The sequence below is a fragment of the Prionailurus bengalensis genome, chromosome C2 (genome assembly GCF_016509475.1).
Source record: "Prionailurus bengalensis isolate Pbe53 chromosome C2, Fcat_Pben_1.1_paternal_pri, whole genome shotgun sequence".
Lineage (NCBI taxonomy): Eukaryota > Metazoa > Chordata > Mammalia > Carnivora > Felidae > Prionailurus > Prionailurus bengalensis.
This window is the reverse complement of record NC_057350.1, coordinates 5,448,523-5,474,158: the sequence shown is the minus strand read 5'-3', so window position 1 is coordinate 5,474,158 and position 25,636 is coordinate 5,448,523. Positions and strand designations below refer to the sequence as shown.

The 25,636-nt window shown below is 44.1% G+C and overlaps 1 protein-coding gene across 1 annotated transcript in view; it reads right to left on the bottom strand.

Moving 5' to 3' along the window:
* Nucleotides 1–25,636, bottom strand: part of DSCAM (DS cell adhesion molecule) — a gene marked incomplete at its 5' end in the record, with an annotated part of 763,637 nt that overhangs the window by 301,265 nt on the left and 436,736 nt on the right. Inside the window, 2 exons of the mRNA XM_043595968.1 lie at nt 539–817; nt 10,495–10,641. Coding sequence (XP_043451903.1) covers nt 539–817; nt 10,495–10,641 — 426 coding nt within the window. The remainder of the gene's footprint in view (nt 1–538; nt 818–10,494; nt 10,642–25,636) is intronic.

Sequence of the window (25,636 nt, the reverse complement as noted above, 5' to 3'; positions counted from 1 at the left end):
ACCAATTAGAGATGAAATACACCCACCATATTTGAATTAAATGATATGTAATAATGCGTCTAAGTCCAATATTTTGATAACTTAGAGCTCCATGTTTCTGTGGATAATAGCCCCATTCAGGAACATAAAGTAGCATCTGAAAGCCAGCCAAGGACACCCAGTGTGATCGGACTACCATCCCTTACAGGGACATCACAAGCCCACCCCTCTTCCTCCGTCAGTGTTCAGACAGGCTGGCCATCGTTAATTCAACAACTAGGCAATGGGATCTCAGATACATAGTCTGTGGCCTGATGGGAAGCTTGGAGGTTCAGATAAACCTGAATTCCCATCCTAAATCCAAACACCCCAGCTGTGTAATCTTGAGCAATCTGTCTGAGCATTCATTTCCTCATCTGCAAAATGGGGTAATATTGGTCTCAGCAGGACTGTTGTGAGGATTAATGGAAGGCTATAGCAAGAGCCCGGAAGTCATCTTGTATCAAGAGCTCCATCAATGGCAGCCAACATCACTGTTCCAAGCTACCGTCCAACTTACGTTTCACGTACAGGCGGCCTATCACCTTAGCAGTTCCGTATCTGTTGGAAACTTCACACACATAGCTGCCTGAGTCTGAAGGACGAGTGTTCTCAATGAGCAGCCCTGTCACGGTCTTCTGAAACCTTCCAGAAAGTTCCAGGGGCATGTTGTCCTTCAGCCAGCGGTAATCTGGCTCAGGATGCCCAAGCGCTTTGCAAGGCAACTCCACACGCTGCCCTGCCATGGCTTTGCGCTGATCAAACCCATCCAGTATGGACGGGGCTGAGTTCGCTGGGTCTGAGGAAGAAAGAAAAACTCTTATTAGACACGGTGAATGAGTTGAAGTGGCCATTTAGAATCAGAGGACCTCATGTATAAGTTAAATTCTATACGTCATACTAACTATTGACGACAGATCTTCAAGTTTCTATTAAAGAACAGAAAGAAAAGCCCTATTCATATACATTTCTTCTGCTCAAAATCTTCAGAAGGTGGCAGCAGAAAGGGTTCTACTTTTCATTTCCCACTAAATAATGAAGAACTTTAGAATCAGCAAGCTTCTACCGGAATTGTCGGCCCAGGCCAGAAATTGGATTGTTCTATAACCAGACGATGTCAGACTTCTCCTTTCCAAAGAACAACAGTAGCAGAAATAGTCGTTTGACATTATGACAGTGTCTAATTCACCCGTTCTCCCAAATGATGTTTAGCTGGTTTTATAAACTCTTGAGCCCAATGAGGAAAGGGACCAAATACTCTCAAGAAGTGGGTCAGTGGAAAACACCCAGCTCAATGTCTAAGCTTGCTTTGAGGAACTGATATTCTCAAGGAATATTATTAAGAGTGTGAAAATAGAGATCCCCTTTTGGGTGCCCAAAATAAAAGTCTCCTTGCTCTTTTATTCTTCCTGTTCTGAACTTGCACTGGACCACACACATGGGTGGTCACACTGGTCTCCGTAAGGATAAAGAACAGACATGGGCTCCTCGTTCCTGAAATCTTATCTTCGCCTTAGTTAGAAAAGCACTGTGCCGGGGCGCCTGGGTGGCGCAGTCGGTTAAGCGTCCGACTTCAGCCAGGTCACGATCTCACGGTCCGTGAGTTCAAGCCCCGCGTCGGGCTCTGGGCTGATGGCTCGGAGCCTGGAGCCTGTTTCCGATTCTGTGTCTCCCTCTCTCTCTGCCCCTCCCCCGTTCATGCTCTGTCTCTCTCTGTCCCAAAAATAAATAAAAACGTTAAAAAAAAATAAAAAAGAAAAAAGAAAAGCACTGTGCCTATTTCAATGTACCTGCAGTAACCCCCAAAGCAAAGGGCTGGATACCCCCTATTGTATCCAAGAACCATGTGGAATGTCCTCTTGAAGGTGCTGTGATTCCACAGCCACCAGGGACGACCAATAGACCATGGGAAAATGGCAGACCCACTGAGCTGAAGCTGCTTCCCTTACAATCATCAGAGATGAAATCCATCACAAACCCGCTGCTCTTCTCACCTCCCTGGAGCTTTATAAGAACAACATGAATGTTCTCATGGGATACAATGAGGGAACCTAATGATCTCGTAAAGGATATGTGACCGACCGAGTTTCCAGGACTCTTCCGTGGTTCACCCACCGTAACTGAAAAATTCCATAGCCCGTAATTACTTACACTCACATTTCCTACACTGTTTGGGTATGGGCTCCAGAGGGATTATAGACCTAAGAGGCCCACAACAGCAAGGAGCCCTTGCCAGCAGAGGCCTTATTGCTTCAATACCCTCCTGATGGAAGTTACAGACAGATTTGGAAGAGTGTTGAAGAGCAAGTTACTTTCTTACGGACTACAGAGTTATAAAATCTGTTGCTCTGCTTAGAGTGGGATGTAGTGTTGGTGCTGGAGAAGGTAACACAAAGAAGGTGTCACTCCTTTGGTAGGAGGGGTTAGAAGTTTTTCCACAGGAGAAGCTCACAACCCAGGAAACAAGAGGTGTCACTTCTTTTCCTTTCTTTCTTTCCTTTTTATTTTCTTTTTTACATTTTTTAATGTTGATTTATTTTTGAGAGACAGAGTGTGAGTGGGGAAGGAGCAGAGAGAGAGAGAGAGGGAGACACAGAATCCAAAGCAGGCTCCAGGCTCTGAGCTGTCAGCACAGAGCCTCACGTGGGGCTTGAACTCACAAGCTGTGAGATCACGACCTGAGCCGAAGTTGGAGGCTAACCGACTGAGCCACCCAGGTGCCCCAAAAGCTGCCACTTCTTTTTTTTTTTTTATTAAAAAAATTTTTTTTCCAACGTTTTTTATTTTATTTTTGGGACAGAGAGAGACAGAGCATGAACGGGGGAGGGGCAGAGAGAGAGGGAGACACAGAATGGGAAACAGGCTCCAGGCTCTGAGCCATCAGCCCAGAACCTGACGCGGGGCTCGAACTCACGGACCGCGAGATCGTGACCTGGCTGAAGTCGGACGCTTAACTGACTGCGCCACCCAGGCGCCCCCAAAAGCTGCCACTTCTAACACTAGTCACAAAAAAGCAATACCTAATTATTTCACTTAAATTTTATAATTCTGAAACTAATCATTGATAGAAATTTTAAGATAGCATTGTATAATTCTAATGACTTTTTAAAAAGAAGGGATGGGAAAATTGGATATCCATTTCAAAAAGAAGAATTTAGAAGTCTTACCTCACAACACCTACAAAAATTAACTCAAAGTGGGTGATAGATCTAAACGTTTGAGCTAAAACAAATCTTCATGACCTTGGGTCTGGCAGAGTTCTCAGATACAACACCAAAACACCAGGGGCAAAAAAAAAATCAATATATTAAACATCATGAAAATTAAAATATTTTATATTTTCCAAGATACCATTAAGAAAACAATAAGGAGCAACCTATTAGAAGAACATATTTGCAAGTAGTATTTATGATTAAGGACTTATCTCCAAAAAATATAAAGAACCCTGACATCTCTATGATAAGAAGAAACAACTCACTCAAAAAATGGGCAAAAGATTTGAATAGATAAATCACCAAAGGCGACACACAAATGACTAATAAGCACATGGAAAGATGCTCCGTAACATTAGCCACTGGGGTAATACACATTAGAATTATATTAAAAAAAAAAAAAAACTACAGTGTTTCTACTGCTTCATACCCACTAGGATGGCTCTAATAAAAAACCACAAACAAGAACAAGGGCTCAAGTGGAAGTAGAGAAAACACTAGAATCCTCAGGCAGGATTCATAATAGCCAATAAGTGGAAACAACCCAAATGGCCATCAGTGAAGGGATAAATGAGATGTGTATATACATACAATGGACTATTACTTAGCCATAAAAAAGAGTGACCTACGGATACATCTTACAACACGGATGGACCTTAAAAGATCATGCTACGTGAATGAAGCCTGATATAAAGCCACAATTGTAAGGTACAATTTATATGAAATATACAGAAAACACAAACCTGTAGAGACAGGCAGTAGATTACTGGTTGCCCGGAGCTGGAGATGGGAATTAGAATTGACTTCAAATGGGCCCCAGGGATTTTTCTGGGTGGCGGAAATGTTCTAAAATTGGATGACATCCATGGTTTCACAGCTTTCTGTATTTACTAAAATCACTGAATTGTATAGTTAATGTGGGTGAAGTTTAGGGATGGTAAATTAAATCTCAATAAAACTACAAAAAAGGAGTGGGGCATTTCTTCTGTATATTAAGTATACAATTTAAGCAACCCTTGTGACAGGCTCTTGGAGGGATATTTGCTCATGTATAAAATTAGTACAAACAGCATCGTATTTAATTTTCATCCCCTTGTCTTCAAACTGTATATCTACATTTTAAAAACCAGTTATCGCAAAAATTTGCAAACGCACAAAATTAGAAAAAAATAATATAATGCATCCAACATATTCACCACCCAGACACAAGAGGCAGCAAAAAAATTTTTTTATCATCTATCTGTTTACTTCTTTATAGTCTTTGCTTTTGGTGTTGACACACTGAGTCAAATCATAGAACGTCTGTCATCTTATCACTATATCATTAGTATGCTTCTCGAATAAAAACACAAGTTTTCTCATAAAACCACAATGTCGGTAACACACAATAGTAATAATAACCTCTTGGTACCATTTAGTATCTATTCCAAATTCATTTTTACCCAAGGGGCTAAAAACACATCATTATTAAGTATTATTATTATTTACAACTGATCTGATTAAGTCTGGATTGTTCTATGGTTAACAGCTATGTCTCTTGATTCTCTTTGAATCCAGAGAAGGTCCTCCTTCGTTTCTCTCTCATGTCTTCAACTTACTGAAGAAGCCAGGGGGCTGTTTTGCAGCAAATCCCAAATTCTGAATTTTCAGTGGGTTCCTCTGTGGCCATTTTCCTCACAAACTGGAATTTAGTTCTAATGATATGATTAGATCAGGTTCAGCCTCTTTATTTCTTTTGTTTTAAATTTATTTTGAGAGAGAGAGAGAGAGCGAGAGACAGAGAATCCAAAGCAGTGTCTATGCTGTTGCACAGAGCCCGGTGTGAGTCTCGAACCCACAAACTGTGAGATCATGACTTGAGCCCAAGTGAAGAGCCAGATGCTTAACCAACTGAGCCACCCATGTGCCACCCAACCTCTCTCTCTTTGCACCCATATCATGTGTGGCTTTCTCATCTTTGGTCATGCTAAGTTCATCAGCAAGTTCAGGTAATAAAGTTTATCTGGACTATTTCATTAAGGGTTTAAATGATTTTCTAATTGTCATATTTCCTTCAACTTCAGTAGATGTGATTATTTGGGAGATAAGAACTATCCTTCCTGAACTAGGATTCTTTGGTCATTTTGAAATACAGTAGTCATAGGTAAGACAGGAGAATTGTGATTCTCTTTAAACTACCACTTACCAAAACCAAGTGGTGATGCCCTAATTTCCTCTGTGTAGACCAATGAGATTCCTATTGCTGCTTTTGTTGTCATTAAATAGATATGGGTGCATGTATCCAAGTATATGTATGAACTTAAGTATGCAAGTACAGTAAAACCTTGGATTGTAACTTGTTCTGCAAGTATTCTGCAAGATGAGCAAATATTTCTAATAAACTTTAACTTGATAAATGAGCGGTTTGTAATACGAGCAGTAGGTGATGTCGAATGTCATGTGATCACAACTGAGCCAATGGTTCTTCCCTTCTCCTCTTCCTCCTCTTCCTCTTCCTCCTCCTCCTCCTCCTCCTCCTCCTCCTCCTTCTTCTTCTTCTCTCTCCCTCTCTCTCTCTCTCTCTCTCTCTCTCTCTGCAGGATTGTGGGTGATCGTCTCACATGCTCAGATGCTTGACTTTAGGCCGTGGTGCTTGGCAGAAATCAGTGATTTTTCAGAACGTTGGAAGGTGCCCACAAGTGGCACTGGTGTATTTTTTATCGCTTCAAAGCACCTCTGGACAGCCCTTTACTTTTCCGTACAAGAGTAAGCCAGGGATGCTTTGCTTCATTCTAGCTCAGGTTGCCTGCAGATATAGACCCTTTCCTCTGCTGCCTTATTGCCAGTTACATTAAATACGGCATATAACGAGTTTATTAATACTTTCCTGTAGCCAACATGTGTGTGAGCATATACAATGGCCCCCATGCAGACAAAGGTTGAAAAGAAAGGGGGTAACAAGAAGGAGATGATTACGGTGGAAGTTAAGAAGGAAATGATCAAGAAGTATGAGTGAGGTATGTGAGTGGCCAAAATTGCAAGACTTTGTAAGAAGTCTATGTCTGCATCTCGTCTGCAGAGGAGGAGAAAAAGGCAGAGGAATCCCTCAGTTCAGCTGAGATCAGGGAGATGTGTAAAATGTGGGGAACGGTGCAAGATTTTGTAGAAAAGCACCACCCAAGCAAGGCTGTAGCAGTGCAAGCGATGAATCTGTTTAACGACAACGCAATGTCACACTTCTGCGAAATCCTCCCAAGGAGGCAAAAGCAAGTGTCATTGGGTAGGTTCCTTGTTAAAGTTGCACAAAAAGAAAAAGATTCCATTGAGCTAATAGGCAGCAGTGATTCCGTTAGTGATAGTGAAAGTCGTCCTACACAATAACCCTCCTCTCTCTTGTCTCCCTCACACCAGCCATGAAGGTTTTCAAAGGTAAGTGTAGGTCAATTTGTTTATTTTTCTATATATTTTGTATTTCCTTTTTTTAAAACATGTTTTTAATGTTTATTTATTTATTTTTGAGAGGGAGAGAGAGCATGAGGGGGGAAGGGGCAGAGAGAGAAGGAGACAGAGAATCCCAAGCAGGCTCCACGCTACCTGCACGGAGCCCGATGAGGAGCTGGAACTCACAAACCACAAGATCATGACCTGACCTGAAATGAAGAGTCAAGACGCTTAACCGACTGAGCCACCTGGGCGCCCCTATTTTATATTGTCTTTATTATTTCGTATTATAGTACAGCCCTGTAATCATTTTTATATGAATATTTTTGGGCTGTGGAATGAATCATCTGAGATTCCAGCACTTCTTACGGGGAAATTCACTTTCAGATGCAAGTGCTTTGGATTACAACCATGTTTCCAGAACAAATTATGCTTGCAAACCAAGGTTTTACTGCATATATATGGACGTGTGCGTATTCGTAATGAACTCAAAAGATTTTAAAATGTCTAATGGTCACCAATCACGTGTCATCGGTTGTTTCTGAAATTCAACTCATCACACTTTCGGCCAACGAGAACGCCTTCAGAAGATGCCCCCTGTCTCGTTTGGACAACCTTAATGTTTCAGGTTCATCTTATCCATTTCCTGTCCCAGACACTGCAATCCACCATTCTTCTAAGGAGCCATGGTCCCTTTTTTGGGGATCTTTAAAGGACGCTAGGGTCCAGAGAGTACCCCATTATAGTATTTTAGAGGATGGACTTCCTCTAGGCCTTCCCCTGAGCCTTCTCTCTCTGTCACTTTTAGTAATGCTGAGTCACTCTGACTCTATTTTACTGCTAAACCCAGCAGTTTCCATCAGGGCGACTTCCTGTTCTTCTGAAAGGAGTACTTGCTGAATGAACACCTGTGAGGTCTTCAAGGAGCTGGGCCACCACTGAGTGATGCGATCACCACAGACTACTCTCATGGTCCTTCCACACTCGTCTTCAACTCAGAACTCGGGTAGGTCTATCTGAGTGCCATGAATACTCCTACGCCCATTGCCCCGGGGGCCCACCCGAGGGCTGACCCTCTGCTTTGGAGAGAAGTATTTGCTGACTATTTTGCCGATCTGCAACTCTGAAGTCCTCGCCAGTCTTCCCCCCCTTGCCTCCCGCCACTTCTGTGACACTGCTTTGTTCCCGTGCCCCTACTGCTGTCCGCACTTCATCCACACCCACTCATGTCCACGTCCCACTGCGTGCTGCCGAAGGTCTCGTCCACGTGCTTTTTCCTCTGTCATCATAGTCCGTCCGTTTTAGTTTCAGGGTGAGTTTGAGATCGTTAAAAACCTTGCTACCCACATGACCCAAACCCCATGTGTGCATTTTTAAATGCATTTAAATCTAAAGTAAAATTGATTTTTCTTTTTCCTTCAGAGCTAATATTTCTTTTTTAAAGAAATGTTTATTTATTGGAGCCCCCTGGGTGGCTCAGGTGGTAAAGTGTCAGGCTCTTGGTTTTGGCTCAGATCATGATCTCACGGTTTGTGGGTTTGAGCCCTGCATTGGGCTCTGTGCTGACGCTGCAGAATCTCCTTGGAAGTCTCTCTCTCTCCATTTCTCTCTGACCCTCCCCTGCTTACATTCTCTCTCTCCCCAGAATAAATAAATAAACATCTTTTAAAAGTTTATTTATTTTGGGGAGAGAGAGACAGAGAGAGAGAGACAGACAGAGAGAGAGAGACAGAGAGAGAGAGAGAGAGAATATACCAAGCAGGCTCCATACGGTCAGTGCAGAGCCTGATGCAGGGCTCAATCCCATGACTGTGAGATTATAACCTGAGCTGAAACGGAGAGTCGGATGCTTGACCAACTGAGCCACCCAGGCTCCCCCAGGGCTTAGATTTCTAGAATAGTCATCCTCACTCAGCGTTCATGGTCTCATTTTCTAGCATTAACAATTTCCCCCCCTCAACTGTGTTATTAATGTTTCTGTGACAAAAGTCCTAACAGTTATGTTCCACACACACTAGACTCTCTCAAGTGCCTTTCCATGACACTTGACTCAGTTGACCCCACAGTTACACCTCTAACCCCAAATGCTCAGTGTCTTAGTGTGGGACATTCCCCCACAGATTGTGCCCAGAAGCACCTCACTTCCCGTCACAAATGCTCGCTGGACAGCCTCATGGACCCCCTCACTTCCATGGTGACCAAATGCTCATGGGCCCTGCTGTCAACGTTTAAAGCATCAGCAGAATGTTCTATGAAATGAAACAAAACAACAACAATAACAAACTTGGGATTAAGAAAAGCAAATCTGCCTCCTGATCCCTGAGAGTCGAATTTGAAAATAAGTACTTAATAATTTAGAGTAGAGATAAACAGTTCCATCTTTCAGGATTCTCTCTCTCTCTCTCTCTGTCTCTTTCTTCCTTTTCCTGGTTTTCTCTTTTTTTCAGATTTTTTTTCAGTCTTCTCTTCCAAGAAAGATGGGCTCCCAGATTCTCATCACTTAATTCACTTTTTTTGGACGGAGAAATGTGTATTGCCTCTTTTGCTAAAACTCAATTTAATCTTGTACCCAGATCCACCCCTCCATCCTTCTCCTTTCTTGTCCCAATACCGTTACCATGTTCTCCTCACTGCACACAAGACCTTTCCTAGGATATTCTGAGCCAGTATGACACTGTGCTGTCATTAAAGCCACCATGGGCTACGATCACAGATGCCACTCGCTTTCTCATTCGCTTTTTTCCAGGTTTTCCTTCTTTTTAACGCAGTGTAATTTTAGTGTACTGATCGTCTTGCCCTTACAGAGACAAAAACACAGCACTATGAAACAAGGGATAAAATAACTCTCTTTTCCATGTCAACAGGTAAAGAAAAAATGTCTCCCTGTGCAGAGGGGAGATGGCTGAATTCTGACTTGTGTTTGCACAGCCCCTGAGAGCGCGCGTGGGCTCTGGCTGTCGTAAGGATGTGAACGTGGAACGGGAACCAAGATAGAGAAGAAGCGCGGTAAGGGGGTGTTCGGCCAAGATGTTTTTCATTACCCCAACGGTCAACAGCTTTCCATCACTTCTCCCTCAAACAAGTATCACTACAAATAGGTTAAAGAGGGTCACTTAGGGGAACGGTTTTACCTTCTCAAGCCGCCAAGGGCAAATGTCACATACTCCACACTACATTTCTAGGACCAAGAGGGACATCTCACATTCCAAACCGCTCCGTGAAGAGCTGGCATATCGCTGTGTGAGCGGATTGCTTACTTGTGGGACAGGTGGGCCAGCGACGAGCCAGTTGTGACGATGATGCAAGCGGCTGATATTTTCTCCAAGTATAAATCCCATAAAGGAAGGCACAAAGCTGGCGTATTTACAAGAGTGGAATCAACTGCCCTCGAGTCTCCTCCATTGGACAATAATCCTGGCAGGAGGCGGGAGGGAGCGTCTAGCCCTTTAACTTGAGATGTGGGCAGTTTCCCCAATATTGTTAGACGGAATATGGGGAACAAGAGGTGTGTCCCTGGGTCCCCGCTCTTCTCCCTCGGAGCTCTGTGTCAAGGTGCTGCTGGACGGAACACACACACCCAGGGCAAGGAGGCGTTCCCTTCAAAACAGAAGCCATGTTGGCTCAAAGGAGTGTGGAATTTTGGAAAACCCGAGATGACTTCCCTCAGAATACCTATATTTGTAGCGTTCAGCATTGGCAAACCTTTGGTTGCTAAACTGTTTTGGAAGAAAAAACAAAAGAAGCCTTTGTTTGAGTCATGAGTCCTACAAGTTCAGTTGACTTAGCTCAGAGCACTAACAAAGGTGTAACGGAAACAGGAAACACGGGCTGGATGGGTGTTTACCTGATACAAACAGTCTAGCGCTGTTACTCTGCCTGGTCTCCCCGGTGTATCTATGCCGCGTGATACAGCGGTAGTTATACAACCCATCTTCATTCTGTACATCTTTAATATACAAGGCTCCCGTGGATGTGATGAGAAATCTAGATCCTGAAATAGAAGAGAATGATTACGCAATTAACATAGAACAAAAGCAAGCCAACCACATAAACAAAGACGTGGAATTTTTCAAACCCCCACCCCCGCAACTGAAAGAACCTGAAACAAAGGCTAATGATAGGAGTGTGTCGGTTACCTTAAGGGTCCAAGCTATTTTAACTTTTCAATTACCCTAAGTTAGGAGTTTTTAGTAAGTATGCTAAACGTTAAATATATGCTTAGAAAATTACATCTCATGAATTAAGTTTTTAGGTCAAATGTTTATCTTTTTTTAAAGAATTTTTTAATGTGTATTTATTTTTGAGAGAGACAGACACAGAGTTCAAGTGGTGGGGGGGGCAGCGGGGTGGGGAGCAGAGAGAGAGGGAGACACAGAATCCAAAGCGGGCTCCAAGCTCCAAGCTGTCAGGACAGAGCCTGATGTGGGGCTCGAACCCATAAGCCATGAGATCATGGCCTGAGCCGAAGTCAGATGCTTAACCGACTGAGCCCCCCAGGTGTCCCATACATGTTTATATTTTGAGCAACAGACCCGGCATATAATTGCTGTGGGGCTAATTTAGCAGATTTTCCTTGCTGACCACGTTTCTCTTAGAATGTGACACATCAAAGGAGTATTAACTTTCTCTAGTAAATTTCTACCTCATATATGTATGAACTGTCTCTGGTTGAAGTGTTTCAATTAAACACACAAATGTTAGATTATATATCAATAAATATATAAATTATAAATGTTAGACTATAGGGGCGCCTGGGTGGCTCAGTCGGTTAAGAGTCTGACTCTTAGTTTCGGCTCAGGTCATGATCTCAGGGCGTGTGAGTTGCAGCCCCACATCGGGCTCCGTGCTGACAGTGCAGAGCCTGCTTGGGATTCTCTCTCTCTCTGTCTGTCTCTCTCTCTCTCTCCCCCTCTCTCTCTCTGCCCCTCCCCCACTCACTCTCTCTGTCTCTCTCAAAAATAAATAAAACTTAAAAAATAATAAACGTTAGATTATAAATCAATAATACATAAAATATAAAGTTTGTGGGACATCGGGGGTGGGTGCACTCTCTACATCCCTAGACGTTTGTCTGTACAGCTCTACCTGTACCGAACCATCCACATTAAGAGATCAAATGTCAGTGGTGCTTTAAGAAGGATAGAGATAGGGGCGCCTGGGTGGCGCAGTCGGTTAAGCATCCGACTTCAGCCAGGTCACGATCTCGCGGTCCGGGAGTTCGAGCCCCGCGTCAGGCTCTGGGCTGATGGCTCGGAGCCTGGAGCCTGTTTCCGATTCTGTGTCTCCCTCTCTCTCTGCCCCTCCCCCGTTCATGCTCTGTCTCTCTCTGTCCCAAAAATAAATAAACGTTGAAAAAAAATTAAAAAAAAATGATAGAGATAATTTTCCCTTTGAAAATGTAAATACCTGGAGACAATTTTTACTGTTCAATTATAATCTGATGATGAGCCAAATAAGGGCAAACCAGTAAACCCCAGAGTGAGCTGTGGCACCCCCATGGGGAATGACTGAGGATACCACTCCCCTGCCACTGTTAGACCCTCCTATGGAATATTCCACCACTGTATGCAAGGCTACTTGGGGGATAATGTGATCTTGTCTCTTTGGGAAAAGGCTAAAAATGCCAAAAAATCACCTTCTTTTATTGTTTGTTGTCCTATGTTCATTTGAAACTTCCTTTGGTTTACTTTAATCAGAATTGACCAGGAGTCTTGACTGCAATAATTTTAAGTCTCCAATATTTAAGTTCTGAACATAATGCCCACAACCCTTTAATTTCTTATAAGGACTACACTTTATCCATCGATCAGTTGTTCACATAAAATAAAAATGGTTTGTGATTTCTTGCGCAAGAAAGAGCAATTCAAAAGGGTGTGGGTAAGAAAAAGAAATCATGAAAGAAATACCAATCTAGAATAAGCTTTTTACAAGGACACAAATTGGGGCCACCCAGGTGGCTCAGTCGGTTGGGCGTCCGACTTCGGCTCAGGTCCTGATCTCACAGCCCATGAGTTCGAGCCCCGCGTCGGGCTCTGTACTGACAGCTCAGAGCCTGGAGCCTGTTTCAGATTCTGTGTCTCCCTCTCTCTCTGCCCCTCCCCCACTCACACTCTGCCTCTCTCTGTCTCTCAAAAAATAAATAAACATTAAAAAAATAAAAATAAAAATAAATGAAAGGACACAAATTAACCGAAAAAACACTATAGAAATCTTTAAGTAAAAAATTCACTTTTTTAAACAATTTTATTTAGTTACATATTTTAAAATATACCACCAATACGCTATGTATTAGAATAGCTAGAAAATCAAATGCTCTGTATTCTAGATATTTTTGCCTTATCCTCCCCTCTCCCCAGGGAAAGCAGCTAAAAATACATTTTACCACTTTTCCTATGTCATCGCACACCAGCATTCCTTGCCAAGAGACATTGTGTATAGCCGAAACATTTTTCTTGCAATAGATTTTGCATACTTACATAATGTTTTAATATCGAGCCCCTTTTAAGTACTGAGCAGTGGACAGAAAAGAGGAACCAAAAGCTCATGTACATAATTCCCGTCGCCTTTCTGACACAGGGTATTTTCATTAGAATTGGCAGGCCATCAGCGGTGGTAAAACGTAAGTGGGAGCACTCTGGGTAGCACAGCTCAGGAGTGCTGGAAAATGCGGAAGGGCCGCACAGCGGTGTGCATTCATTACTCTGCTGACTCCTGAGAGGGCTCCATTCTCCAGGCACATTTAATTTAATCACTCACTCGCTCCTGTAATATCTCACTTTTTTTTTTTTACTCACTTAGCATGCTAAAGAAGACTGTTCAGACATGCTGTTTCAGAAGAACTTGAACCTTGTTTGTATTGAACCTTCCTGAGACGTTCGCAAGAAGAGGGAATTGACTTAATTACTGTACGTCATTTGAACCATCTCCGTCTCGCCCCTCATTTCTCATCGAAACCCATTTCAAAGGCCATCGACATTTTAAAACAAAATAAAGACAAAGAACAGGAGCCTTTGACTAAGAGAGAGGCCCTGAAGACCCAGGGTCCTGGGGAACAGTCAGAACTCCCAAGATGCATGGCATTTTCAGGGGCAGCACACAGTCTTTGGAGCCCCAGATGTCTTGTCTCCATGGTGATAAGAAATCGTAACTGCTCCCTAACTTGCCAAGGCACACAGCTTCCTGCCTTACGTCATCAGAGCCTTCTGTGTCATACAGAATAAATGGTTCATTCACATCCCTAAATGGGATTGAAGAATGTGCTTCTATTAAAATATTCCAACAGCAAGATACAAAATGCCGATGTCCATAAACTACACACACACACACACAAACTCTCTGTCTCTGTCTCATCCACGCGCGCGCGCACACACACACACACACACACACACACACACACACACACCTTTACTACTCACATCTGTCCTGTAGCATACAACTGTGCAAAGCCAAAATTTTATAGGTAGTTTTCTCTCCCTTGGAAAGCTATTAGCGCTTTAGATTAAAACATTTCTAAAACATAGCGCATACTTTTTGTCACGTCAAACGCATCGCGAATCAGTCGGTCAACTGAACAATAGTGAATGAGTTTTGGATTCCAGATCACCACTGTGGACATCAGTTATGGAGGGGCGCTGCTGAGTTATTAGAGGGAGGTCTCAGTAGCTCTCTTGACTTCTCAACATGCACTAACCGGTTCCCAGATGTTTAAGCCCCTCGTTCTAACGGTTTATCTGCTCCTTCCTTTGCAACCGGGCAAACTGAGAATCATTACTTCTCTCTGCCGTCAATATCCTCGTCAATACGTTCACAAAGTGATGCATTCAGTACGCTGAAAGGTAGAAACCAGACATAGCCCAGCTGTTAGAACTTGGCAGAAACTAAGAGTTAATGGGTCACGAGTAAGTGCTGGTGTGGTTCTCCAGCGTTATTGACATGAGCTTGTACGTCAGCACTGTGAACATAAACCCACAGCTTCGTACCAGTTGCGCGAGCTCAGCACAGCACCTGGCAGGATATTTCTATCCAGAGACAAGACGAGCAAGGAAAATGGGATGTCTGCACAACTGGGAGTGTCGTAGGAACACTCAGGGTGTAAGTCCACGGCCACACTCCTCCCGCTGCTGCTGTGCTGAACGGCGGAGTAGGCTCAGACAGCACCGGCTCCTGAGGTTCAGACACAATACCTTCTTGAGCTTTCTATGTGAACGCATCAGAGGCAGCAATTAAAACGGCAACAGTTCTAGAAACCCATTGGTCCAACTATGGGTAGCTGAAGATCTGAGCTGCAGAAAGCAGGCATACGTGACCTCCGGAAGAAAGCGTATACAAGCTGATTCTAGGAAGACCGGAGCTGAATGGTCCACCGTTCTTCGTGCCAGCACTCTCCTGGGCTCTGGGAGTCCCAAACGGAGGGAGACACAGCCCCTGTCTTCAGGGCGCTTACGATCGAAAGAGATTTCAGTCTTAGGGTTGGACACATGGCAACAAGGGGAGAAAACAGGATGGGAGAGAGAAGTGTAATCGGGAAACCCGTCTCACCTTCATGAAGGTAACTACCAATAATACCCAGGGAGGAAACGTGTATTATTACCAGACCTATGTATTGTTACATATCCTTGCGGATTACTCGGACATACATAATTAACATTATATGTCCAAGCATCCTTTACCAACCTGAGTGTTCAGTCTACTCAGCCATTTTTTTCTTCTCATTCTTATAATCAAGTTAAAAGATCTTTTCCTTGGTACCAAGTAAAACGAGCTGACCCCCTGGAAAGACTTCTCATCGTGGAGAAAAAAAAAAAAAAGCTGGAGTCCCGAATCCAGTGGATCTGAATTCCAGACCTGTCCACGTCACTTTCCAGCTGTGTGACCTCAGACAAGACACTCAGCCTCTTTAAACTTTGTCTATTAAAGACAGATGGTGAATAGTATCCTCTCTGTTCCAGTGTTGAAGTTTAGATTAACACAAGGACGTCATCCAGCAGAGAGCCATGTATTACGTAGGGGATCTATAAAAGCAAGCGTAATGTTTGCTATTCTGTTCTCATAGGTCAGTCGTCAGTCGACAAGATATGCACACAGCTGCCCAGGGCCATCGGCGTGCCTGAGCCAGACAGGGAAGAGCCCACATGGACATGAACGTAATATTTAATTGTTCATTTATTTGCTAAGTGAAGCAGCCTCATGTATCAGGAAAAACATCAAAGTGGAAGCAACATGGCTGAGTTTTATGTCACAGTTCTGCCACTTGGAGCTGTGTCGCCACAGGCAAAACATTTCCCAGCCCCCTGTGAGACAGGCTGTATGTACCACAGGGTACGGCCAAGGTGCAGAGAAACAGAACAAGGCTCTCAGAGTCGCTTCCTATGTCCCAGTGAGGGGCTGTAGGGAGAGGGAGGGCAATAGAGACACTGTGCTCAGAAATCCTTCTTGCAGTGGACTGGGACGTTCATGGAAGCTTGAGGTCTTCCTCCATAATCATTGAAATGTAATTTGAATAGGAATATTTGCCGGTATATTTGTCAGTATCCGAACACAAGATGCATAGTCTGAAGTTTTCCAAATTAACCATTCCTCACCTCTCGTATCTCATCTAATACAAGGCCCTTCCGTTCTGACTTCTAAAATAAATTCCAGAATGGTCCGCTTCCCTGTCTCTGCTAAACACCCCAGTCTGGGGCTCCCCACCTTCTCTGTTTCCATTCCTGCTCCTTTCAGCCTGCTCCCCGCTCAGCATCCATGGCCATGCAGTGCAATAGATTGGGTAGATGGTTTCGTGTTGGCCAGGTCCCAGTAGACCGAATTGTTCATGGTGGCCTACAATGCTTCAGGCTTTGATCATATTTCCAAAAGCCATTCAACCCCCTCTCTCCCTCTGCCACCATGCACCAGCCACCCTGTTCTCGTAGTCGCTCCACCTGAAGGGACCTGAGCCTGTATCTCTACCTGGCTGGCCCCTTCTTATCTTTCTGGCCTCAGTTTCTAAAGCAACTTTCCAACAATGCCAGCCCGCATTAACTTACCCCCCATCACTCATGCTCATGGGACTTGATTTTATCACATCAGCGTGAGGCTGCCTTTTGTGAATTTCAGGTTGGCTTAGCTTTTCTCTCCTCCAACCAGAGTAGCAGAAACTTGATTTGTCTTGCTCAATTTTTCATCTCCATTACACCAAGCTGCGCCTAGCTATGCTAGCTGAAAATATTTGTTCGAGAGATGGGTGATCAAACAGTCTATCACCACGTGTATACAGAATGTCTCTTCTTAAGCCTGGACAACAAGAAAGCAAGCTGAAATACCTCCTTCTAGGTTTCAACGTGAAATTTCCTCATGTATAATACATAAAAACCAGTATTTCCCCCCTCTAGGAGAAACCATAATATATTCTTATATGAAAATGAGCATATTTTCGGATTTTGATGTTAATTCCTCCTGCATTATGCTTTCTGGCTTTTTCCTATGCAGTCAGGCCGTTAAATCTTCAGTAGGGACGACACTATTTTCAGGAAGATTTTTTAAAGCGTATCTGATTTTTCACTTAGTCAGAAATATATCTTAGGGTTTTTTTTTCCTCTTTTTTTCCTTTTGCTATTGCAATCTGAATCGAGTTAATAGTAATTAAAAGAACAGATGGTTCCTCTAATAAGATGCCAAGTGGCAGAGTAAAACACAATGAAACTTTTCTCAGCTGTGCCTGCCACCTCCAACTGACAGCCAACTGTGTAATGAAACAGCTTCGTCCTGAGCCGTTTTCCTAACAGCCTCCAAGAAATAAGCACAAGATTGAAATCTAAGTTCTAAGTATATGGCGCTAGAAACGAGATGAGCCTCTAAATGAGTATCTCACATCTTTTAGTTTGAAACTTGAATTAGCATTAACTAAAACAGAAGTGGAAACAGAAAATATATATATATAATCTATGGTAACCTTCAAGTTATCACTTTCTCTTAATCCAGATGTAGACTGGAACAGAATCTAACTCTTCACCTGGGTCTCAGGTATGTCTGTTTGGTGACGTGATGGGTGGGGGCCAAGCTGTAATCAGAGGCAGGCAGGAAGGAGCAGCAGTTATTTCTTGAGCAGCTGGGTGGCCTGATAAAAAGGATTCTTCAAAGAAAACTATGTTGAAAGCCACACATAAGGGAAAGGAGGAGGCCCTTAAGGTAAGACTTCTACCCCGGTGTTATGGGTCGACGTGTGTCCCCTCCAGAATTCAGAACTTAAGTCCTAACCCCCAAGACCTCAGAATGTGACCTTATTTGGAAATAGGTTCGTTACAGGTGTAATTAGTTAAGATGAGGTCATACTGAGGGGCGCCTGGGTGGCTCAGTTGGTTAAGTGTCCGACTCTTGATTTCGGCTCCGGTCATGATCTCATGGTTCATAAGTTTGAGTCCCATATCAGGCTCCATACTGACAGCACGGAGCCTGCTTGGGATTCTCTCTCTCCCTCGCCTGGCCCCTCCCCTGCTCATGCACTCTCTCTGTCTCTCTGTCTCAAAATAAATAAATGAAACTTAAAAAATAATTTAAAAAAGATGAGGTCAAGCTGAAGTAGGGTGCACCCCTAATCCAATGTCACAGTTGTCATGAAAAAGTGGAAATTTAGACACAGAGACATCTGGGTATGCATACTAATCCTAATCAGAGCCAACAGCTATTACAAGCCTAGGAAGAACCACCACTGCTCTAAACATCCTGCATTTTGACCCACTTTGTTCTCACAACGACCTCACGAGGCAGGTATTATTCCCACTTTGCAGATGAGAAAAGTGAGGAACTGAGATTAAGTGGCTTGCCTGTGTTCACACAACTTTTGACATCCCACCAGCGTGATGCCCTGGTGTCCTGGCTGGGAGCTCACACGCTCAGGCGCTGTGCTCCCTGGCACTGGGTCACGGCCCCCGTGAGTCAGCAGGGCACAGCACCAGGGCCCATGGAACAGAAGTGACAAGCCCAGAATCATTTAAACTAAATAATCGACAGGCCCTGACTGGGGAGAAGAATGCTCCAAGCCCTCCATCTGTGGTCCCGATGGGTGGGTGGGGGGTGGTGGCACCAGCAGGCAGAGAAGCTGGGCAGGTGTGTCTACTTTTAGGGAGGAGGTGCTGGGTCACTTCGCTTGTGTGATGCAAGTCAAGCTGGGGACAGAGCTGCGGGGATCAAGCTCTGCATGTCAAGAAGCCCTTTATAGGAACTGGTGTCCAGGACCCCCTGTGTGGGAGCGAAGGAAAAGGGCCAGTGAGACACAGCCCAGAGAAGGAGGGACAGAGACCCTGGGAGGTGTCTGGGTGGGGTGTGGGAGGGTGTGGGATTATGAAAACCACGGCGGGGAGGACCTTGACAAAGGACTTTCACGTCAGTTCTGAGTCTCTCTTCCAGCATAAACTAGAATACCCATGTCACGTAAAAGGGCCTCGGTGTCCTATTCCGTGCAACGGGGCAGTAATACCTTCCGGAGAATATTGGGATGTTAAACAAGAGTGTCCGTGTAGGTGCCTGCTAGCAAAAGGAATTCAGGAATAGCTGTAATCTGCAATAAAATATACTGATAACGTATCTCACCTGCTAGATCAATACAAACATTAAATATCTAGCTACAAGCAGTGAGTAATATATATAGTACACTTTAAGAACACTGAACATCATTACCAAAGGGTATAACGGAATGATACTTGGGGAAATAAAGAGCATATCAAAGTCCAGCATCAGACAGCTTGATACTGCAAAACATTCCATCTTCCACAAGTGAAAACAATTGCATTAATTAATGAAATTAATTGCATTAATTAATTAATGAAATCGATCGTGTTTTGATTTCTGAACTGAATTCATTTAGAACTGTACAAAATCAATGCAGATTAAAACACGATGTGATTTTTTTTATGCAGGAAACTAGAAAAAAATTAAAATATTTGATAATATTGGTCTTCACCCATATTCGCACGGGTGAATGCGTATCTACGAGGAGGAGGTGAACTGGTGAAGTCTTGGTTTTTGGTAGGCACTCTGGTGGCGTATTTCAAACGTAAGAAATAACTGCATACTTGCTCTAGCAGCTGGACCCTTCAAGGAGTCTACCCCGTGGAAACACTCATACATGCACACACACCAAGGTACACATAAGAAGTGCACGGAGGCCTTGTTTAAAAATGAAAAGCCGTCGGGGCGCCTGGGTGGCGCAGTCACTTAAGCCGCTGATTCTTGATTTCGGCTCAGGTCATGAGCTCCCGGTTCGTGGAACCCAGCCCCGAGTCGGGCTCTGTGCTGACATCACAGAGCCTGCTTGGAATTCTCTCTCTCCCTCTCTCTCACCTCTCCCTCTCTCTCTCAAAATCAATTAACCAACTTTAAAAATATTTTTAAAAAAAATGAAAATGAGAAACCGTCAACAAACCTACATGCCAATCAGGGGTGAGTCAAGTTAGGGTGTAGCCACACTATGCAGCCATTGAAAAGACAGTAAGGTAAATGTATGCGTGGTGCAGGCTGAGATCTGCAAGACGTCCGATAAAGTGAGTACAGAACAACACACGATGTTCTGTACAAAAGGCCAGGAATGTGTGCATGTGTGTATAAATCAGTGGGTGTAAACGGACAGAGAGGAAGGTGTCAGAAGCCATCCACCAAAACGTTAGCCATAGCTGCCTGTGAAGTCACCTGTGGACGAGGGGAAGGGAAGGGAGAACAATAGGCTTTGCCCCATGGTCTCACGTACTTGAAAATGTCTAAAGAAGACTCTATTACTGCATTACTTGTGCGGCTGAAATTTATTTTGAAGAAGGTGTCAGTGGGTGGTGAGCATATGGGCGCAGCAGGCGTAGACCAAACTCATTTGAGCGGCACGGCAGAGGGGAAGGAGAGAAATCCAGGATAATATTGATGTTGGGAGTAAATGTGTCAGAGGGTGGCCTTCTGTTTAGCACGGTTTTCGATCGGATCACATCTGCGCGTGCGTCACAGCAGAAGGGGGGCTCTCAATGTTCACCCTGGTCTTTGTAATCCTTCCCCTCTGCACACCCAACCCCACATCTCAGCCAGGATGGAGCGGATCTCCTGATTCCGGCCCACTTGGGTAACACGGAACTTCATACCTAAGTGCATTCAGTCCAGTCTTATGTGGGTTAGCACTGCCTCCCCCAAGGACAGAAGCCTCTCTGAGGCAGGATAATCCCCACGTTTGCCTTTCTTCCCCTGCTGTGCCCCTTCACCTCGCACAGGGCTGGATTAAATACTTGTTTGGACACTGATGACACACTTATTTGGGATTTTCCCCCAAAACAGGCGCAGGACGTAGGGCATCATATTGTCAGGATCTGCTAGGTTTACAAAATCGTCACCAAGATGTTCAAGGGGTCGTGAGGCTCCAGCCTGGACCTTGGGCTGTCTGGGAGAAATCACTTGGCCAGACAGGATGGCGTTGCTTCTGCACACAGGGCGAGAAGAATAAGCTAGCAACCCGGGGCTGGATTTGGGAAGGACAGGGTGATTTGGCATATATGTGTTTAAATTCTCGCAGAGCCATCTCACTAAGACATTTTTCTTATGTAAATAAAATTCTCTCAGTGAAATTCTCCTGCAGTTAAATGAGGCTCAATTATACACTACTAATTTCAGCCTGCACCCTGCATTCTGACTGTATACCTAATTACCCTATTTAGTCTCTTAATGATCACATCTTCGTTCTTGAGCAGATATTCCAGGATGCCATTAATCTTTCCTCTAGTTAGATTCCTGGTTATTTTAAAGGAATAAATCCTTACAAAGAATAGAATTTGATTTTTTTAAAGGAATTCTTTTAAGGGTTTTTATAAAGGGCCAACAAAGAAGTTTAGAAAACTTTAAATTGTATTTACTCATTTATATGCTGGACGAAACAGTTTTGGGCCGTGACATCTAGGAGCAAAACTTTTGGTCGGGGAGAGAATCAAAACAAGTAAACAGACCAAGAAAATAATTACAAAAGGTGGTAAGTGCTCTTAAGAGGATTAAGGCATGGAGGTTGAATTCACATGAAGAAAACTGCTGTTTAGGCAGGGCAGGGGAGGGTGGCCGGTTTCAGAAGAGACACCGCAGATGGAAGAGCAGGGCTGAGAACAAGGAAGACAGGAAAAACATGTGCAAAGGTCCTGAGGTAGGGAAATGATGGCACGTTCCGGGGACTGAAATAAGATACGTTTTGAAAATAGAATTGACCAGATGCAGACTTGGCCTGGATGCTGGGGTGAGGTCAAAGGTGACTCCTAGGTTCTGGAGAGGGGCATGGGATGGCCACAGAGGAAAGCCTTTGCTGGAAAGAAGAAGCCTTGGGGCATGGCACTGGTTGTTCGTGGGTGACTTGTTTTGGATTTCTGGGCACGGAAAGTGGCCCCCTTATAGACTGTGGGGAAAGGGAAGAGTAAGAATGCCATGGGGTCTAACTCATATTTGGAGAAGTGCACCAACCGTATTCCCTTTCCCACGAGATTTCTGACTCTGAGGCCGAAGGGAATGCATATTCCATGTTGATCATCCGCTGCAGTTGTGGCTATGTGATACAGTTCTCATTAAAAAGCAACATGTTCAGAAAGAAAAGAAAGAGCAGCAAAAACAAAGCATGGCACTTTGATCCGCGCTGATGGTGCTTACGCGGTCTAACCGTGCTATGGACCCAAGTGGAACTGGAGTCCCTGGGCTTACTGCTGAAAGGCCGTGAAAATTAATCATGGAGTTGCTCTGCCTCATGAATATGACACATGGCTACCAGAAAGAATTTAGAAAAATAGGAACCGTTAAAACTGAAAATAGACACAACGTCGTGGCCACTTAATATTACAGGGTAATGGTTCTTCCCATGGTGGGCAGTGACCTATTAATGGGCTGTGAAGTCAATTTCACGGACTGTAACTTTGTTTTTTAAAAATAAAATAGAGTAGACAGAACGAATTGGCATGCATCACAAACAGGAGGTGTAAGAACTTTAGGAAAGCTTTGTTGTAGTTCACAGGCGCCCATATAAGACTGTGGATGTGTGTGTATACGTCTGTGTGTATGCATGTGTCTATGCGTGCTTCTGTGCACACTGGGTTCCACTATAAAACGTATTTTTCACTGTGTACTTCTCACAGCGAGTCAAGAAAAAAAATGTTTGAAGAGCACCATGCAGCACCTGGAGATCTGGCTCCTCTTTTTTTCCCACTAGGTTTCCCGCCTCTGGGCAAGTCTAATAGACTTCATATATTCGGGATTCTCAACATCTTCCTTTCACATATGCAGACTGCCAAGTGTGTAGAGGCCACAAACGTGGCTGCATTTATAGCAACAGTGGCAGACGAGGCAGCTGATATCATTTCTAAGCTGCATCACTTGAAGGTCTTGGATTATGCCTGTTTCTTGACAATGCACGAAGATGTCTACAGGAATTGCAAGGAGTGTACTGAGCTTTTGTGCAAATCTGTATGCAGGTAACATAGTTACAAAGCTCCCCCCTCCATACAATGGTAGAAATTGTCTCAGATACAGCGCCTAGTGTCACTCCCCCACCCCCAGACCCTCTTGGTTTTAAGTGGCCTGACCCATTGGGATTGGGTAGAAGCCAAAACACCAGTTTCCATGTCCCAGAGCCTTCCACTGTGAGGCTAACTCAGTTCCCCAACTGGCTTCTCAAGACCCAGCTGATCGTGAAACCCATTGCCTGGCAAGGTCTTTCCTAACAAAACATTACTGATACAGTCACATAGCAATTGCCCACAATGTGCAGAGCTACGGATGGGGATGAAGATAACCCCGTGACTAAAGGTTGTTGTTTCACTAAATTCCCATTGTTATAGGGAAAGAAAACCCACCACCATACAAAGCAGGGTGAAATAGTGCCAGCTGAATATACATACATGTGGAAGACTGATGTATCTGTAATTAATCAGGGTGGGACAGGAACCACTGCTGGGAAAGCTACAAGGGAAAGCCTCTGGAGGGTTCCCCTGACCTGCCCACCAGCTCTGTGCACCCAGCTTTCCTCTGCCATGACTCTCGGGGTGTTTTGTGGGCATGAATGCTCTCTGCTCCTCCTGCAACAATTTCTGATCTCCTCTTTCTTTTTCTTTTTCTTTTTTTTTAACATAGGAAAAGTAAGCCAGTGGCTAAGAGCCTCTGGAAGGCAATTGTATCTGGCCAGATTTTCATAGCATTGTTTCGCTTTCACTATATGTTTTTTTGTATTTTTTTAATCTGAGATTTTTTATTAAGTTTTTAAATTGTAACTCCAATGTAGCTATTGTACAATGTTATATTGGTTTAGGGGGAGAATATAGTGATTCATCACTTCCTTACAACACCCGGTGCTCATCACAAGTGCCCTCCTTGATCCCCATCACCTGTTCCCCCATTCCCCTCCCCCACCTCCCCTCCGGTGACCATCAGATTGTTCTCTATAGTTAAGAGTCTGTTTCTTGGTTTGCCTCTCTCTCTCTCTCTCTCTCTCTTTTTCCTTTGCTCATTTGTTTTGTTTCTTACATTCCACATAGGAGTGAAATTTATCTCTATATTTGTATATGATACACAAAAACACACACGCAGCTAATAATACTACTTAAAGTCGGCAACGCACATTTGCTTTATATTACACTGCCTTAAAAGAATATGAGTTACTTAGATAAATAATAGCGAAGATGACATTCAGTGACTGCAGAAATCATAAAGGTGGTTCGTGACTGACCAGAATTTGAGATGAACTATGTATGCGTGATGCTTACAAGGAGGTGAGTTATATACATTGTTCCTTGGAGAAAAGGATGGCCAGAGAAATCTGGACTCACAGAGGGCCAGGCGAGCAGCAAAATGGGTGACCTGGGGAAGCACAGGGCAGACCCTCGGTGGAGGAACTTTGTGGTCACACCAGTGAGGTCATGAAGGGTACAGTAGGGCTTCCAGACGGCCGGGGGGTTGGCGCCAGAATAGCGGTAGATGATTTTCAGATTACGGGGCAAGAGGTAAACCCCAGCGAGGCAGAGGTCAAATTGTGGGCTGACTATGGGATGCTGCGGGGAGCAGAGCTGGGAAGATGTAAACGATGTCGCCAAAGCCAGGCAGCAAGACGGACGGCTGCTGGGGAAGCCGGAGGGCAGCACGAGCCCAGGGCAGAGACGGGGCAGCGGGCTCAGCTTCACGACGAGGCGTCCCTGGTTTACAAGGGACCAAGTCCTTTAGAGGAAGTCCTGGCCTCACCACGATTTATTTTCTTCTGACTTCCCCCCCGCCCCCACCGTTGTGTCCTCAGTCCCTCATCCTCCTTCCGTCTTTTTGGGTAAATGAAGTATTTAAACGACCCACACAGACATAAAATGCTCCTCTGTGTGCCCACGGCTCAGAATTGATCACTGTTAGCACTACTATTTGCTTTATTTATTTTCATGAAAGAAATGACACTTTACAGAAAAAAGATGAATTCTTCTCTTTGTTCCCTCCCCTGCCCTATCTTTTTCTCCCCAAAAGTCACTGTTATCAGGAATCTAGCGTATGTGCTCTGTTCACAGATTTTATTCCGTTACACACACATATGTGCGTGAACCAGATACCTATTGTTCTGTGTCTTCTTTCCTTTTTCAAATTTGCATCAACAGCCTACTGTTTATCCTGGAAAAACTTGCTTTTTTCCACCCAACATTATGCTTCTGAAGCTTTCTCCAGGTTAACGCAGAGAAAGCTAGTTCATTCTTTTTGAACGTAAGCATGACATCATATTGTATAAATATTAAGTCAGGCTAACCACTACAATTGAGCTCGGTGGAGACATGTATCTTTCCGTTTTATTCTTTTCATTGTTGTAGCCTCAGCGCCCGGGAACAGCGCGAGACACACACACACAGTAGTTGCTCATTAAATACACGTCCAGTGAATGAGGGATCCATCCACCGCACTACTTAATGGCCTCGGCGATGTCAATAGTCTGCTCTTACAGAAAGTCTCCTCAGACAACGTCTCACTAACTGTCTTCCTACATATGTAAT